Below are 18,594 nucleotides of genomic sequence, written 5' to 3'. Positions count from 1 at the left end.
TGTAATGATTTGTAGTTTTTAAGTCGATTTAAAATAGTGCCAATAATAAGTGGATTTTGAAAACAGAACAGAAATAAAACACTGATTTTGAGAAAAATTACCCAGCTTTGGTAGGTGATGATGCCGGAATCCGGGTCTGGGATCGCGCGGCAGGTAGAAAGCCTCAGTTGGTATCTGTGACCACAAATGAAGGGGTCAGGGAGGTTCGGAGTGGCTCCCGGACGACCAGTTCGACACCCAAGTCAGATTCTGGACCATCCGTATAATATACAGCAAGAAATAACGGAGAAACAATCAGGTTTACCAGGACCAGTGCATGGGCTCTTTCTCTGCAAGCGGGTTGGATAAGTTGACGGTGGAGAGTAGGAAGGAGGGAGCGAGCAGGCGTTGAGCGCCTTTTCCCTTCCCTTTTCACTTAGAATCGAGTCCTCTTAATGGTGGTTGAAGCTGGTCTTTAATGGTGTCTGGTATAAGGATTTGTTCTTAATTCCCCAAGTTAAATTGGGTTTGTTTTTATCTCCTCGTCCGATCCTCCCCTTCCCTCAGGGGCTTAGCGGCCTATTTATTCTTTTTTCCTGCATGCAGATTTCCTTTACGGGATGCCACGTGGACATCTCTCATCATTTTGGAGAGACAACATTCTTTTATTGGATTGGGTTGCCTCCTGGCTCGGCGGCGCGCTTGGCTTTGTCGTGTAAATCCACCTATAATCGTGATGATGGATAATCATGCTTAAGATTTTAACAGTGGGGAGGTGACATGTGGCGAGATCACGTGCCTTTGTCGTGCTTTACCATCTTTCTTAATCATGATTAGATTCCTCTGATATAAGGGTGACACGTGGCGGGATCTAATGGTTCCACCGTCTTTACACCCTATCAGTAGGTCTCACTTGTTAAACTGTGAGAAAGATAATCAAGCTGTTGTAAATGAGTCTTAATTATACTTCAACATAATTATAACATTAAGATTACAAAAGATCTTCCCTTAAAAGTGGTCTTTTCTCTTTTCAACATCATCTTTTCAAAAATTCCAAGAAATCAAAGGCCACTCAAAATGTTGTCATTCTCCATGAATTACTCGTATTTACCATCTTGGTAAAATGACAAAAGCCCGTATCAAATGGACGGTTGAGATCGATGAAGGTGCTTCCACCCTGTGTAAAATAAGAGCTGGGCTCCATTGGATTATTCCCTTGTATTTAGGGTCGGGTCGGGTTAGGTTGAGGCCAACCCTAGCTCAACCTGAGGTAGCATTCCCTCAGCGCTAACTCGACCAATCCAAGCCTTTGGTCCAAGAGGGTCAACCCTATCCCAACCCGCCTCTAAATCTGTTAAACCATAATCCAACCCGTCTAACTAAGATTTTTGAAAATCGTGATAAAATTAGGAGACAGTTGGGTCGAGTTGCCCAAGCCCTCAAACCCGAAATTAAATCAAACCCAACCCTAACCTAACCAAAAATGGCAGCCAAAATCCAGTTGAACCCGTCGGTTTCGAATTGAGCCCGACCCAAGTTGCACCCCTGCTTGTATTTGCCCAAAGGCCGACAATAAAGCCCGAAAAGCTCAGTCATGGAACCCACCTGGCCACCTTTCCATATCAATTCAATAAAAATACATATAGGTAACTTTGCTTTAAGTGGAAACTAAATGAAAACTAACCCAAATCCTGTAACAATAATAAATAAATAAAAACTTGTTACTTCTATCATGATCTTCGTTTCATCATGATCGGCGTGAAAATAAGAAGCAATAGATGCAAAATGTTTCTCAACGGTCTAGAGTGATGACACGTGGCATCAGTTGAAGCTTTGGAGGTTGCCTTAATTCATTAGAAAATTGAAAATTTTAACCTCAATTGATTGTCTAAAAAATAGAATGTGGCCCTTCTTGTTTGAAGATCCAAACCGTTCATTTTGGATAGGCCAACGTGAATAAGATGATCCCAAAAATCGTCACCAAAGGTTGATCTGAACCCTCCAATCTGTAGGGTTTCTGTATTGTGTCATCCTTTCATAGATCAGAGGGTTAGGATCATCCTTTGGTGATGATTTTTGGGGCCCAACCTATTTACATTGGGGCAAAACAAATGAACAGTTTGGATTTTTGATTAAGGTGGGATCCACTATATTATTTTTAAAACACCATGGATGCCATAAAATTTTTTTTATGAAGCTGATTGGTAGCTTCTTCCCAAGTTCCTATTGATAGAATTATAGTACTCGCATCTCTCTCTCTCTCTCTCTATAGAGTTATGGAACAATTACCAATGAGAGACAAAAATTAGGTGGAATTATCAAGGACCAATGCTTTTTAGAAATTACCAACAAGGGACAAAAGAAGTCTTGTCATTAAAAGTTGGACGAAATGCCCTTTGGCATTTGCAACACGTTTTCATCTTCTTTTTTCCTTCTTCCCTCTTCTTTTACTCTTCCATTTTCACTTTTTGACTTTTTACCCTACTAGTTATCTTCCTCCTTGTTCATCCACCATTGTTGCTTGCAAGTCTTGAAAACTTGAATGTTGAGTTCTTACCATCTATCTCTCCATATTTAGGTTTTGTTTTTCTTTTGTTTTTTGGGAGTTTTGCACTATTTTTCATTCCTCTATTTCTGATTTATCTTGTTTAGGTTTAAGCGGTTTGTATTTTAGGGTGTGTTCTGGAGATAATGCATGGATTGCTTCACTCACTTTTTGGAAAACAAGTGGTTGTATAAGAAAATTTTGATGTATGACATGAATGGATGGCTACACATTTTTTGATATACTTAAATTTTTTTTATAATACATAAATTGGGATGTAATACACGAAGCACATTTAATGAAGATAACATCCATTTCTTTTGTTATTTCTGTCATGAGCAGAATTGTAAAGCCATTAGAAGAGTTGCTATGGGCAGAGGGTTTTGTAGTAGAAGGGGTTTATCAATTCTCTGGAAGGGGGTTAGCAACTCTCAAAAGCAGGGTTACCAATTTTCGAATGGGCTTATCAAGTGCCTAAAAATTGGCCAAGGGTATTGGAGTTTTGGAAGGGGGTTTTCAAGTCTCTGGGATTGGGGTTATTTAGTAAAAAAAATGGGGTTACCAATTTCCGAACATGCTTATCAAGTCCCTGAAAATTGGCTGAGGGTACTGAAGTTTTGGAAGGGGGTTTTCAAGTCTCTGGGATTGGGGTTATCTAGTATCAAAATGGGGTTACCAATTTCCGAATGGGCTTATCAAGTCCCTGAAAATTGGCCGAGGGTACTGGAGCTTTGGAAGGGGGTGTTTAAGTCTTTGGGATTGGGGTTATCTAGTATCAAAATGGGGTTACCAATTTACGAATGGGCTTATCATGTCCCTTAGAATTAGCCAAGGGTATTGGAGTTTTAGAAGGGGATTTTCAAGTCTCTATGATTGGGGTTATCCAATATCAAAATGGGGTTACCAATTTTCGAATGGGCTTATCAAGTCCCTTATAAACACGTTTTTACATCCTGTTTTTTCACTCATTCATTTTCACCATTTTTTTCTTTCTACTCTACAATTCATCTTCTTCATCTGTCATTGAAAGGGAGAAGGAGAAATGCAAAACCATAAAACAAATGAAAAACAAAACCTAGATACAAAGAGATAGATGGGAATGTGAAATTCCAAGGGTAGGCCCAAGTGGCAACCTAAAAGGAGAATAGGTTTATAAAAATAAAATTTACCTTTTGAAATTTTAACCCAATTATTTAAACTCTCTAATGAAGGATTAAGAGATAAAAAAATAAAACAATTTAAGCAAGTAAGTTAAATCTAAAGTGCAATGCAAGAAAGGAGCAAGAGACAAGAAAGAGTGCACCCGAGATTTAAAGTGGTTCGGTCCTCAAACACACAAGGCCTACTCCACTCCACCAACCAAACCCGTTGATGGCTTCACTATGTTGATCTTCTTAACCTTGGCGAAGACCGGTGCCAATTACAATCGCTTTAACCTTGGTGGCAATCCTCACCACGGAAAAGGGCTACGCTTCTCCGAACACTTGCCCAAATACAATGAAAGAAAATAGAAAATTAAAACTTCCTCCTTCAAGGGTAGATAGCTCTCAAGCTCATACAAATTCCACTCTTGAAATGATGTACAAATTCAAGCCTAGGTCTAATCCCTTTAGATATCCCAAATTGAGGCACAATGGTGATTACCACTCTCTAATATGTTTAGAACATGTTTAGGAATGAGAGAGATGTGTTCTAAGGCATAGAGAACACATATATATAGAGAAAACCCAAATATGACCGTTACAGGGGCATAGTCGTAATTTTGTGAATTTTCCCAACGACTATAATTGTTTTTGCCGACACAGTGTTCTCGGAGTTCCGGGAATTGAAACAGAAGTTGGAAAATAGTCCCTGGACCATTTCTCGAAATTCCGAGAACTTTCTCGGAGTTCTGAGCTCGAAGCTCCGAGAAGCCTAAATCAGCAGATTTTTCAGATTTTTTATGCTGATAAATTTTGGGCTTCATAGGCTTCCAAATTTCACATAGATGGGATTTTTATTTCAATTAGGGTCAGTTGTTTGGTGACTCCATTATGCCTCAAGGTGGGGTACCTAATAGGGATTAGATGTACAATCTAACACAAGACTTAAGCCTTCAAATCTTCTACTTTTGAAGCACATCTTCAAGTCTTGAACTCTTGCATGGATCACCTCCATTTCTTTAGCTCTTCAAGATCTCTCCTTGAATGCTCCAAGCCTTCATCATCATTTGGCTTCAAATGGTGTTCAAGGATGTACAAGCCTCGATCCATGCCGTTTTCCTTGATCTAAGTATTTGAAATGCTTGAATCTTCAATACATACACTTAAACATCAAACACGTTAGAAATACAACACATTTCAACTTGTGTTTGGAATCATCAAAACATAGGAAATTGCCAAGGTGAGAACCATTAGGCTTAGAGAATGAAATCACGTTTTAAGTTTTCGAGCTTTCCGCCTCCAATGGTGGCTAAACGATGAAGAAGATGATTGGTAGGGTAAAATGAAACAAAATTGAAAATGGAAAAGTAAAAAAAAAAGAGGGAAAGAAGAGAGATGAGGGAAAAGTGGAAAAGTGGAAAAGCAAAACGTGTTACTTAAGAAAAGGGCATTTTTGTCCAGCTTTTACTGACAAGACCTCTTTTGTCCCTCGTTGATAATTTTAGAAAAGCATGGGTCTTGTTGATAATTCCGCCTTATTTTTGTCCCCCATTAGTAATTGTTCCTAGAATTATATTACTCACATCTCTCTCGCTAACATCATGCAAATGGCATGCATGCGTAAGTGATAATTGAAGCCACTTCACCGTTTTATCATCCAATGCCTGAGTATCCAAGCCACTTATTTAAATGTTAAACTTCACAAAACCATGATACCTAATGATTTTAATCAACACATGCGGCCTACCAAAACAATGGGGCCCACTCATGCATTAGGTAGGCCCCCAACTGAAAGAGAGCAGGCCCAATCCCTTCCACCAATCGCTGTGGAGCTAAGTGGGCTTAGTAGCAATGTCTGATAGCCCACTCCATCCCATATCAATCCATATATTTATGGGAAAAAGTTCAATCCTTTCACTAGGCAAGTGATGGGACCTCCCTAAAATTATATAGGTACACCCCCTTGTTTTGTCTTATGTCCTATTATTTGCTTCAATAGGAAGGGTGGAAATACCATTTGGGGCCTTCCGCACAGGTCTAGAGAGGGGCCAGATACCAAGTTGCAAGTTTTCTAAAAGCTATAGATCAAAGAAGCTGAACCTTTTTAGGGCTGAACCCATGAAGGGTTAGGCTTGGGCCTTTGCCTATGGGCCTTAATGGCAAGGGCCAATACTTATCTCTATTTCTGGGGATTTGTTAGGAACCATCGCAAAAGGTATTTTGCAGGCCGGCAGTTGCATGAGAGAGCAGCCACCTCATTGATAAGACAAAATCTGTTGAAAAGTGAGGCTATGTGGCCGCTCTCACATGCAACAGCCGGCCCGCGAAATACCTTCTGCAATGGTCCCTAGCAAAACCCATATTTCTCACTTCTTATTGTCCTTGTCCTTATGTGTATACATAAAAACATTATAATACTGTCCTGTAGTGAAAAGCGTTGCTCAACTAACTACTAAAATAATATTCAAATGAAAGAAATGGCATGAGTTGATAAGACAGTCCTTACCATCCAATCAGAGGACTTAAATGTGGACAATTTGTTCACCTCTTGTTTTTTCTTAACCATCCATTTGGAGTTGTGACATTGGCGAATGGGTATGTTGGTGTGAGTTCAAAAAATCGGAAATAGACTCGAAAGTGAACCCAACTGAGTCAACTCGACCTACCCACTGTAGACTCACTCAAAACTCAAGGTTACTTTTCCATTACAATACCCAAATTTCATAAATTTTGAACTTACTTCCTACATTTTTCATAAGAAAATAGCCGATGACTCGACTTTTGATCGACTCGAGTCACTCGCCTGTTTTTCAACTCGTTGAGTTATAATATTATGCCCCTTGTATGATATATTATTGTCCCCCCCCCCCCCCCCCCCTTTTTTTTTTTTAAGAATTATTGTCTTCTTAAATCAGATCTCTCATCAACAAGGTATATGTCACATTCCACACAATATAAATTATTATGTGTGTCTCGTATAGGCCAAAGGATGCTTATTGCTAACCTGGTGGTTGACTCATAATTACCTTATTTCACCAATCAGCGGCTCCCTACATGACCGACCGCTCATCCTAATCACTAAAACATATGGATTAACTTAAGAGGAATCTTGCTTAATTAGTTAAATCATTTAATTTCCCTGTGTTGGATTCCCTTGTTTATTCTGTACTTGGAACCCTAATATTGAATGAAATTATTTTTCAATAGAGCTGCCTTCTTCAAGAGTGATTATGTCACAAAACATTCCATAATATACTAATAAGTACATTTGCTTTCCATTACAAGTAGATCAATCACATGAGAATAGCATATCTAACAAGTGTGACAAGGGTGGTGTCCTCTACCTTAAAGAAGAAGGAGAAGGGGAGCTGAGAAAGAAGAAGTGGGTCCCAATGGGTCTTTTGTTTCTTAGAGGGAGATTAAATTAACATTCATAAAAGGCACTAGAACACAAAAGGTGGCAATAGTTGTTGATCCAAGGGCCGAGGAAGGCTGAAGCTAGGTCAAAAGAGAGTCACCTATGTGTACGACCTAGGGGATCCCACTCAAACCCTAGCTTAGTTTAAACATTGTCAGGAATTTGCTTACTAAGAAACTAGTTAGAGGGACTCCACCCAAAAGAAAGCCTAAAAATTCGAAGGACCCATGATTGTGTTCACACGTTTTAACATGGATTCCAACCCAAATGCATGGTTTTTTAATATTTGTGAGGAACCCACACCAAATAAACTAGTAGCTTTGGTTCCAACACAAGTGAATGTCTTTCTAATGTTTTTTGAGGAACCCACATCAAATAGACTAGTAGCTTTGGCTGTGAAGAGGGGAAGAAAAGGAGTGGGTAGACCTCATTGTGGGGGATGTTTGACATAGATTAGCTGAGCTTAGCCAAAATACACCAGCCAAATTGCTCTAGTGGGTGTAAATCCAAAAGCATTACCCCACCAATCATATAATCCGCAATATAAGAATGCAAGAGTGGCACATCAATCTAGATAGGAGGTCTGCCTCTCTCTCTCTCTCTCTCTCTCAAGAGGGGAAGAAAAGGAGTGGGTAGACCTCAGTGTGGGGGACGTTTGACATAGATTAGCTGAGCTTAGCCAAAATACACCAGCCAAATTGCTCTAGTGGGAGTAAATTCAAAAGCATTTCCCCACCAATCATATAATCCGCAATATAAGAATGCAAGAGTGGCACATCAATCTAGATCGGAGGTCAATGTCTCTCTCTCTCTCTCTCACACACACACACTCACCACTGAAATATTCAGAGTTAAATGGGAAGAAGTCTAAAGATTCTCTAGATATCAAAGCATCGAAATAAACAATTGAATAAAGAAGATAAAAAGGAAGGTAAAACTACAGTAAATAAAGGCTAAGTTCTAAGCCCTAAGGAGACCTATTCACCTGAAAACTTGACACCATGACAGTACTGTAGCAAGGGCCAGAAATTTTTGGATGAATTAATTAACACATAACCTATCGTGATACTTACTAATCCTTACCATGGTTAGTCTACTTTAGTTAAATTCATGTTTGGTTCAGGTGAAAAATTGAAAAGTTTTAGACATCAATTCTACAGATAGGATTCCTGTCCAAATCATTAAGTTAGGTTCATATAAGAAAATCATGTACATTGATGAGAATCCAACTCATTAAGCGGGGCCCAAAGAGTGTGTTACAAACGAGTCTAACAGGTGCCGTCTTTTAAGTATCTTTTCATATATAGAGTTTGATGGATAGATGCCATGAAGTGATGGTGGAATAAACTAATGTTAGTGTCAAGAAATGATAATCTGGTAAGAATCTTTGAAATACCCCATTGAAGAGAGTTGCTTAATATGAAAAGATGCAAAGGAAGAAAGCAAAGACTTACACAGTAGGGCCTGTTGCATGGATTATTCCTTACTTTAGGGACTAAACAAACCATTTTCATTCCCCAAATAGCTCTAAAAAGCTCAATCCAAATAAGACCCATGTCACATTATTCGGCCTTTGATTTCCCTTGATCATCCTCTCTAATATCGTTTAATTTATTAAAAAGAATAAACAATGATAAAAAATAAAAAATAAAAAATAAAAATAAAATGGAAGATCCATTACTATGGCATATACAATCTGGCTCCAACTGATGAAGGGCTCAGATCACACCGACCGCGTGTGGGTGGGCCCGTAAATGGGATACTAGTAGTTTGCAGTGTAATTTAGTCTTCCTAGCTTGAGACAAACGGATGAAGCTAGATGGCGGGGTGCCCTTCACCCACTTTTTTTGTAAGGGCACCTGTGAGTCTAGCATTCCTCCTAAAAGTAACTATTAAGTTGTCTAATCTAGCTACCACCCTAACGATCTAACGGTCAGATCTTTCTAGATCTGATCTGATATATTCTATCACGTCTTACGGCCAGTCAAGGAAAGCACTATCCCCATGCCGAACATGCCCATTGGGTATGGACTAGAGGCGGGGCATTTGCATTGTTTGGACAGCTGCCAAATTTTAAAGTGGGTGGTACTTAAAATCATCAATCTCGTTTGAAATGGATTTTTCTACCCTAACTGGGTAATGAAATGATCTCTGCAAAAAAGCTGTTTTCATCTCATTCATAAATTGGGAACATGAATATTTGTTAGGTTTAGCAAATGATTAAAGTTCCCTGCATCATCCACCAAGAATTTTGTTTTGAATTCAAAGAGACAGAAACCTAAAAAATGGGAGTGGATAGAAAATTAACTAAATACCCACAAATTTCTCTATTTAGGGAAATGATATCCCCCTTCACCTCTCGGAACGGTTTTTGTGAGAATGGTTCACTGCTTGAGGATAAATTCACCCCAACGTTATTCGTTACAGGCAAAGAAAAACGTTAAAGGGCGTGAATTTATCCTCAAGCAGTGAACCATTCTCACAGAAACCGTTCCGAGAGGGGAAGGGGGATATCATTTCCCTAAAAGTATTACGTTGTCTATGGAGGGAGAACAGAAGAAGTATAGGCCGTTGATATATTGAAATGGACGTTTCCCGGAAGTTTGGAAAAAATGACTAATGTACTTCTTCAATTTTACGTTTATTAGAATCCTTCAAACTATTACAAATTATAATACAAACTGGATCATGCTTTGGACCACTTATGTTGATAGGTTAGGACCTAAAATTCTTCTCGAGAAAATAAACTTAGCCCTGGGATCAATTTGGTGAAAATGAATGGCCTAGGAAAGTGCAAAAAAATATAAATTAAACTCTTAAATATTACTTCATAGATCATATAGTGTTGCATTATAACTTTTTTTAGGCTGCTGATATTTGCACTACCACATTTTGACGACACAAACTCACCTCGTCTTTTACTATTTTACCGCATGTCAAAAGCTATTACAGTTACCCAAAAAAAAACCTGTTAGCAGCACAAAAAAGACAAGGTGAGTTGTGTAATTATCAAAACAGGGTCGTGCAAATATCAGTAACCAATATTATTTACAAAAGGAGTGATATCCGTACTGCCGTATTTTGATAATGCCACTACTCACTTTGTTTTACACTTTTCTGATTGGATGCTGATACGATCTTTGAGTATTGTGACACCCCTGAAAAGCTAATTAAAATAGTGTAAAACAAAGTGAGTGGTGCCATTGTCATAAAACTTTTAGTGTCGATATCAGCTGCCTATTTAAGGTAGATAAACGTATATGTATAAAGTTATAAATACAGTAACGGGCTTGGATTTGGTGGTGGGCATGGCCAAACAATGACCGGCAATATAAATGTACCTAGTTTAATGGATAGACATGGAGATTAGGGCTGCAACTCGAGCCGGGTAAAACCCGACCCGCATCGACCCGACCCGAAAATAGCCTGGGTCGGGTTCAGGTTTCATGGGTTTCGGGTCGAGCCGGGTTCAGCATTCAAAAGCCCGCATGAATCTCGGGTCGAGCCGGGTTTGAAGGGGCCCGACCCGACCCGAGTTACATAAGTTATAGTATGTACATTTTTTTCTATTGTTAGTTAAAAGTTAAAGGGATAATTACATTTACACCCCCTCTAGTTTCTGACACATCCACTTCCACCCCTATAGTTTAAAACGTGACAAATACACCCTTGTAGTTTCAATTTGTTTAAGGTAGGCCCCCTCAGCTGAAGGTTCGTCCATAGATTGAAGGGTTAGGATGATCCGATGGAGCTGATTTTTTGGCACACCCTAACTATGTCAGGACCCATCAAATGAACGCTTTGGATCATCCAAACAATGTGGGCCCACATTATTTGGATGATTTTTTGGTAGTGTTTGGATTCGGGTAGGGGCCCACATTATTTGGATGATCCAAAGCGTTCATTTGATGGGTCTGACATAGATATGGTGTGCCTAAAAAATCAGCTCCATCGGATCATCCTAACCCTTCAACCTATGGACGAACCTTCAGCTGAAGGGGCAAACCTTAAACAAATTGAAACTACAGGGGTGTATTTGTCACGTTTTAAACTATAGGGGTGGAAGTGGATGTGTCAGAAACTAGAGGGGGTGTAAATGTAATTATCCCAAAGTTAAAAGTGAAAACCCACGCACCCACTGTTACTGTATGTGAGTGTAATTTCTGCTTCTATGAGTTGAGTTGATTCAAGTGTTTGATTCAGCATTGTTTGATTGTAATTACAACATTGTTTGATTACAGCATTGTTTGATTCAAGTGTGATGTGAGTGTAATTACATCATTGTTTGATTCAAGTGTAATGAATGTGAGTGTAATTTCTGCTTCTATGAGTTGAGTTGCCTTGCCAAACAAGAATTTTTCTTAAAAATTTGCGTCAACGTGAAAAAACCCGACCCGACCCGAACCGACCCGAGATTTATCATGGGTAGGGCCGGGTTTGGGAATCGTGGGTTTTCCGAAAAAAAACCCGACCCGACCCGACCCGAGATATTTCTCGGGTAGGGTTGGGTTCTCCAAAACCCGACCCGCCCGACCCGAGTTGCAGCCCTAATGGAGATACACGGAAGTAATCAAATCAGAAGGACATGTCCGCTACGACATAAATTTAACGTACCTTAAATGATAAAAACACCCCCAGCCAGCTGGTAACAAGAGAAAGGTACTAACCCTCCTGCCTACATATTCCAATCACATACCGAAAGTTAAATGTCTCCATATAAGCTTTCCATCATCTTACCCAAAGTGGGGCCTTGATTTATCTCAAATCTTTTTCGAAAAGTACAATGGGACCCACTTTGTAGGATGATCCAGACCGTACATTTGTTGTCACTTAACATAAAGAGGCCGTATGCCAGAGGCCATATTCATAGGATGATGATCCTAACCCTCCTATCTATAGAGCTTTCTATAATGTCCAGTCCCTCTACTGGTTGGAGGGTTAGGATCATCCTATGGAAATGATCCTGTGGGATCCCACAATTACAATCCGAAGGTAAAAGATTGGATCTAGAATTAAAGGCATACTTCGTTGGACTCATGGGTTTGAGTAAGATTCAAAATTTTACAAAAATAATCTTTCCATAGCCTAACTATTTAAGAAAATATATGAGGAATTTTTGAAATATTCTACTTAACGAATGTAAACAACTCGATTTCGGATTAAAGATGTGGTAGTTACCATGGTTTAAAATACCAGTTTCGGTCCCGAGAAATGCGAAATTCTGAAATTTCGGTCAAATTTTGGTAAGAAATTAAAAAGAGTATTTAATTAATTTCTAAATTTTGTAACAATTTTTTTTTTTTAAAAATGTCCTAAAAATGAAATTTCATACCGAAATTTGGTATTTAGCGCAAAATGGGATTTCGGGAAATTTCGGTTTCGGTCCCCTCCGAAATCCGAAATTTCGGTCGAAATTTAAAACCATGGTAGTTGCTAAGTCTAGAAGTAGAGATCGAGAAGAAACAAGAGAAAATATCATAATCCATAATTAATGTTTCAGCTTAGGTTTATAAATTTTATTATTGAAAAATATCCCTACAAAGGGTTAATTAGGCACAATGGTTAAATCCGTCGGACCCAATTCGGATCCATATCCAATGGCAAAATAAGTAATATATTTGCCCCCCTCCCCCTTTTGCCCGGTCGACCCCCTATAGTGTATTTATGATTTACTCTTTTTACTCCAAAGGGTGCGGTCTGGGGAAGAAAAGGGGGATACGATCTCATTTCCCAAAACAAATATGCGGAAAGGAATGGCTGAACCGCTTTGGGAGATGAGAAATGCTTCAGATGTCGCACTTTCTGAGATTTTGAGTTTTTAGGACACAAATAAGAGCACGTGGATCTGGCCCACTTTGCCAAGCCACGTGTCAATGTTTCCGTGGTATGAATATCCGACGTGTGATTTGTCAGCAATAGTACGAAATCGTAATTTCGTAATTTAGCGAAAAATGAAAGTTCCCATTAAAGGGTGGGATGAGCAAATTTTAGCTCCCTGGTTTATACTTTATAGTTAAAAACTTAAAACGCAAAAAGGGTGAGCGAAACGGCAAGAGAGAATTATAGCGGTTTGGGGACTTTGTAACGGAGATTTCAGGTTTTCGGCTGTAAAGGAGTTTTTCGTGGGAAGGTAGAGAGAAAGGCGGGTTTTAAACACCGAATGGCAGTTTCGAAAATTTCCCGGCATTTATAGCGGTTTTCCGATCTCCATGTTTTTTTTTTTTTGGGTGCTGAAAGGGAGTTGGAGAGTCGACCGTTTCAGGAATTTGAAAAACCGTTTTTTGTTGTATATATAATGGGATAGATTTTGTAACTGGAAAGATATTTTGTGCTTCTTTTTGTTCCATGGATTATAAGTTGAATTTCTCGAGTGAAGATGCGGAAGCAGGTTAATGAATTAAAGCTTTTAGGCTGATTATAACTTCTTCTTCTTCTTCTTTTTTAAGTGGGTTTATTTTTCTTTAGTGGGTTTTTTGTTTATTAACTTTTTTTTCTGGGTTTAGGAAAGGATGATCTTTATCAGGAACTATGGAGAGCTTGTGCGGGTCCTTTGGTTGATGTTCCTCGGCAAGGAGAGAGGGTTTTCTATTTTCCTCAAGGTCATATGGAGCAGGTACAGAAAAAACATTTCCCGAATTTCAGTTTCTCTCGTTTGTTTTTTCTTCAGGAATTAGAACACCCTTTGTTTTTTTTTTTTCTTCTGGGTTTTTGTTTTTTCAGTTAGAAGCATCGACAAACCAGGAATTGGATCAGCAGATTCCCTTATTTAATCTTCCTTGTAAGATCCTTTGTCGTGTCATTAACATTCACTTACGGGTACGTATCTTTCTTTCTTTTTTGTAAATTTTGTTGACTCATTTGGTACTTTTTTATATATCGTTATGTAATGATTTTATTTATTTATTTTGGGTTTTCAAATTATAGGCAGAACCTGAAACAGATGAAGTGTATGCACAGATTACCTTGCAACCTGAATCTGATGTATGGAACCTGTTTTAATTAATTTATTTTAAATTAGTTTCAAGTTCCTCTATATTTTTTTTATTGAGTGGTGTTTTCTTTTAATTCTATTATCAGCAAAATGAGCCAAAGAGCCCTGATCCAAGCCTCCCTGAATCTCCACGGGCGAATGTTCGTCCGTTCTCTAAGATTTTAACTGCTTCTGATACGAGCACCCATGGCGGTTTCTCTGTTCTTAGAAGACACGCCAATGAATGCCTTCCTCCATTGGTGAGTGTTGATAAGGCACTGTTCTATAGAATGAGAATAAAGAGAGATAAATCAATGAAGATTAGAAGAAAAGGTTAATTAGGAAACCCAAACCTCCAACTTATATCGATAATATTTTATGTTCCTTCTCTTAAAATTAAGTCCGTCTTTATACTAATTCTACCCTAATTAACTCTACGTAGTTACTCGCTAAATCAAGCAATTCTAGAAATATACAATAAAGATAATTTAGTAAGGTTCCTAACAAGTGTGTTTTTTCTTTCAGTTCACTATTTTTATGTTTGTTTTATGACATGAGTGATAAATTTTCTGTGATTAGGACATGTCCCAGCCAACACCGACTCAGGAATTGGCTGCAAAAGATCTTCATGGGTTCGAATGGCGTTTTAAGCATATCTTTAGAGGTATGGATTCATCTTGCTTTTGCATTTCCTACAGAAATTAAGATTTCATTGAACTATAGATGAAACAAAAGTATCCTCACACGATTCAAATGGGTTATACATCTTAATTTTATTTTTGAAAATTGCATCTTAATTTTATATCTAGATTAAATTGTGTTTTAGTGATAGTTGATTGAGAATTCAAAAAACCCTTGCCCCCTGTTTTCATTATTGATTGGTTTATTTCATCCCCAATTAAATGGACAGGGCAACCCCGCCGGCATTTGCTTACCACTGGCTGGAGTACGTTTGTCTCTTCTAAGAGACTGGTTGCTGGTGATGCGTTTGTTTTTCTGAGGTATTTGTGCTCAAATGCCACAGTTGTTCTTCATGTGGATGTTTCTATAATGAAGTAGAGTAACCCTTGAATCTCCATGTGAATTTCCGCAGGGGGGAGAACGGAGAGTTGCGTGTGGGAGTTAGGCGTGCCCGGCAACAGAGTACTATTCCGTCATCTGTAATTTCCAGTCAGAGCATGCATCTAGGAGTGCTTGCTACTGCGTCTCATGCTGTTATGACCAATACCCTATTCACTGTTTACTACAAACCCAGGTTAGAATTATTCTCTCTGATTAACTGGGTCTGGGTGTTTGTTTCATGTGATGTGTGGATATTAAATTGCTGCATCTGTTTTAATGGTATCGATCAGGACAAGTCAATTCATTATAGGAATGAACAAGTATTTGGAGTCTGTTAAGCATGGATTTTCAGTTGGGATGAGATTGAAGATGCAATTTGAAGGCGAAGATTCTCCGGAGAGAAAGTAATTCTTCTACCTTCTTGGATGATTTTCTGAACTGTGTTTTGATGATTTTTTATGGATAATTATGTTTTCATCTACCATATCAGGTTCACGGGTACTATAATCGAGGTTGGAGACGTTTCTTCCCAATGGACATACTCTAAATGGAGATCTTTGAAGGTTAAATTTGCCCTCAGTTTTTACCATTTTATTTGAGTCTGGTCTTTATTTTCTTGTTTAGGATCCATGGCTTAAACTGAAAATTCATTTACAGGTTCAATGGGATGAAGCTGCTACTCTTCAACGGCCCAAAAGGGTTTCTCCATGGGAGATAGAGCCTTTCATTGGTTCTACTTCTTTGAGTCCCCCAACTCAACTGGCAGCAGTGAAGACCAAAAGGCCACGACCATCAATAGATCTCCCACTCCTTGGTGGACTAAGAATCTACTCCCTTTCTCCTTTGTTTATATATAGGTTGAAATGCTTTTTGATGACTTTTCTATTTTTCTTTTCCCTCTTATAGAACCTAGTTCAGCATTCTGGTATCCTGGATCAACCCAATCACACGAGTTGAGTGCATTCAGAAGTACTGAAACTCGTAACTGTGAAACCCAAATTGCCTGGCCCTTGAAGCCAGATGAGATTGCCGGAAACAACATTAGCAGCAACAAGAGCTTGCAGAAGTTCGTGCGACCAGAGAAGAATTGGTTGAAGGAACTCCAAGTCCCATTTATGAAGCATACAGACTGTTCCCACACTTCCCTTGCAAATGTTTCTCTGAACCTGTTTCAGGATGCAAAACAAGAAAGTAAAGTCGAAGTTTTATCGCCAATTCCCTCGGGTTATTCCACAATTGATCACTCATTCAAACTGGGTGATGGCTCCATGCCCCCAGATGTGACTGAGAAAGGGAAGAGACCAGGAAGTTATCGGTTGTTTGGAATCGAATTGATCAATTGCCCCAACAGCTCAGATGCAGTAGCTAAAATATTGACAAGTCCGGTGAGTGTGTCTAGTGCCACGGTCGAGCCCATCACGGCTACTGTTTCTGCAGCTGATTCAGATCAACAATCAGGACTGTCAAAGGCTTCGAAAGAGCAGAAACAAGATTTAGAAATCTCTCCAAAGGAAATCCAGAGCAGGCAGAGTTGTTCTATCAGAAGTCGCACCAAGGTAAAATGCTGAAATTTAGCCAATTTTAGATTGCGTCTGTGAAACAACCAATTACGCCTATTATTGAATCATTTATGCTTCAACACTCCCCCTCACGTGTGGCCCCTCTTTCTTGGGTTGGTTCATGTGGCACATGTGACCCCTCTTTTGGGTTGGCTACACATGGGTTTTTTAATATCTAGGAGGAGTTGGGTTTTAAACCTAGGACCCGGCGTGGGGCAATAACTCTGATACCACCGTGTGAAACAACCAGTTACTCCAAAAGCTTAAGCTTTTAGAGTTGGTGTTATTTAATCATTTATACTTCAGCAACATCCTCTGCCAAGTAGTCCTAATTTTGAAAATTTTGGATGCTGTTAAAAAGGTTCACATGCAAGGGGTTGCAGTTGGAAGGGCCCTGGACCTGACCATATTGGAGGGCTATGATGAGCTGATAACAGAGTTAGAACAGATGTTTGAAATCAAAGGTGAACTCCATCATAGGAAGAAATGGGAAGTTGTCTTCACTGATGACGAAGGCGATATGATGCTCTTGGGTGACTACCCATGGCCGTAAATTTCTGCTTTCCCTACCCTATTAAATTCTTGGGTTATTTCAATCCTAAATTAAGGCTACTGATAATTTTATTGTTCATTACATTTAAATGCAGGGAAATCTGTAAGATGGTGAAGAAGATTTTCATCTATACATGTGAAGTGAAGAAAATGAGTCCAAGAGGGAAGCTCCTTTCTCCTCTAGAGGGTGAAGGGGCTATAAGCATGGATTCAGAGCTGAAATCTGAGACATGAATGATTGGTGTTTCTTGTTATTCCTGTTTTTTTCTTTTTCTGTTATTTGAAGGTTAGAATTTAACAGTAGCAACAACAAGCAAGCTAATTTGAAGCTGGGTTTTTTAGAGCTAAAGCTGGAGTAAGGACCCAGAAAGGGGAAGGATTAACGTGGGGTATGTGCATCATATACACCACAGTAGGCTTAGAACATGGGGTTGGAATTTGTGTATAGATGGGTGGTTCTGGATTGAGGGATTGGGATTTCTATACTTTTTTCTTTCCTTGTAAATATTATGCTTTGTGAAATTGTGTAGGCCATCTTTCTTAGTTGTTTTTATTTTTATGAAAAATGTTATTCATAGTCCAAATGATTAGGTTTAGGAAATTTTCCTAATGCACATGGTCCATCTTGTAATTGGGTTTGTAGATCTACTGAATTTCCGGAAGTCCTTTCAAAAGATTTTAAAACATTGGTTTTGGGGTTCCTTAAAAATGAAGGTGAACTGTTGATTTTTTATGCAAACTGATTTCAGCTCTTGCCAAAAATGAAAAGCTCTAACCTGCTATGATTACAAAGTAAGACCAGATTAACGGTCACTCAGCAGATATATGGTCATGATCTCATGTGCCTGTGGGGGACCCAAGCTAGATAGGATGTCAAAGATTGAATACTTCTTTTAATCCTCTCCCTACGCACGCATGATCCAGCGTTTGGATGTTCAAGTAGTGAGATATTTTTAGGCATCTCAAATGCTGTCAATTGATCCAATTTTGTATGCATTCTTTTCTCTCCCAATACAGTGCCCAAATTAAATAAAGGGTATATTCAACCCCCACATATTGATATTTGCAACCCTATAAGTAAAACCTGTAGCAGTATGGACATTTTCCTTTCCTCATTCTCTCTGCACTCTACTTAATCCACTTCAATGCAACTTTCGCTCTTGCCTTTTTATCTCTGGCCAGAGAGCTTGAGGTCGAAGAAAACCATCAAGATTCAAATCATCTCTCATTACCACCATTACTTTGATAATTTGTCCTTTTTATATTTCAAAATGGAAATGATCATAACTTGATCAACTGCTCTTTATATGCTAAGGATTGATTCTAATCTACTTATCTTTGGATTTAACATAAATATGCCCATTAAT

At 38.9% G+C, this 18,594-nt stretch overlaps 1 protein-coding gene across 2 annotated transcripts; it reads left to right on the top strand.

Annotated features, from left to right (window-relative positions):
- Positions 1-13,075: 13,075 nt before the first annotated feature.
- On the top strand, positions 13,076-17,749 carry LOC143890497 (auxin response factor 18-like). Of its 2 annotated transcripts, none has more exons than XM_077395204.1 (14): positions 13,076-13,472; positions 13,588-13,697; positions 13,805-13,900; positions 14,009-14,065; positions 14,162-14,314; positions 14,634-14,718; positions 14,965-15,055; positions 15,148-15,309; positions 15,407-15,520; positions 15,607-15,679; positions 15,774-15,930; positions 16,023-16,672; positions 17,037-17,224; positions 17,323-17,749. In XM_077395204.1, exons 1-14 carry the CDS (start codon positions 13,430-13,432, stop codon positions 17,459-17,461), a joined length of 2,118 nt encoding a protein of 705 aa, XP_077251319.1. In that variant the 5' UTR covers positions 13,076-13,429; the 3' UTR covers positions 17,462-17,749. The 2 variants fall into 2 exon arrangements, with proteins under 2 accessions (XP_077251319.1, XP_077251320.1); XM_077395205.1 differs by having other exon boundaries at positions 13,091-13,214.
- Positions 17,750-18,594: the final 845 nt, after the last annotated feature.

This window comes from Tasmannia lanceolata, unplaced genomic scaffold (assembly GCF_043159265.1).
Source record: "Tasmannia lanceolata isolate RefF3 unplaced genomic scaffold, GAP_Taslan_0.1 ptg000013l, whole genome shotgun sequence".
Lineage (NCBI taxonomy): Eukaryota > Viridiplantae > Streptophyta > Magnoliopsida > Canellales > Winteraceae > Tasmannia > Tasmannia lanceolata.
Note: the sequence above shows the minus strand (reverse complement) of the source record. Positions and strands in the feature narration are given on the sequence as shown.

Coding starts and splice junctions, on each gene's coding strand:
- LOC143890497 (XM_077395204.1), top strand. CDS start 13,430: ATGGATTATAAGTTGAATTTCTCGAGTGAAGATGCGGAAGCAG. Junction 13,698..13,804: donor CTCAAGGTCATATGGAGCAG/GTACAGAAAAAA, acceptor TTGTTTTTTCAG/TTAGAAGCATCGACAAACCA. Junction 15,310..15,406: donor ACTGTTTACTACAAACCCAG/GTTAGAATTATT, acceptor GGTATCGATCAG/GACAAGTCAATTCATTATAG.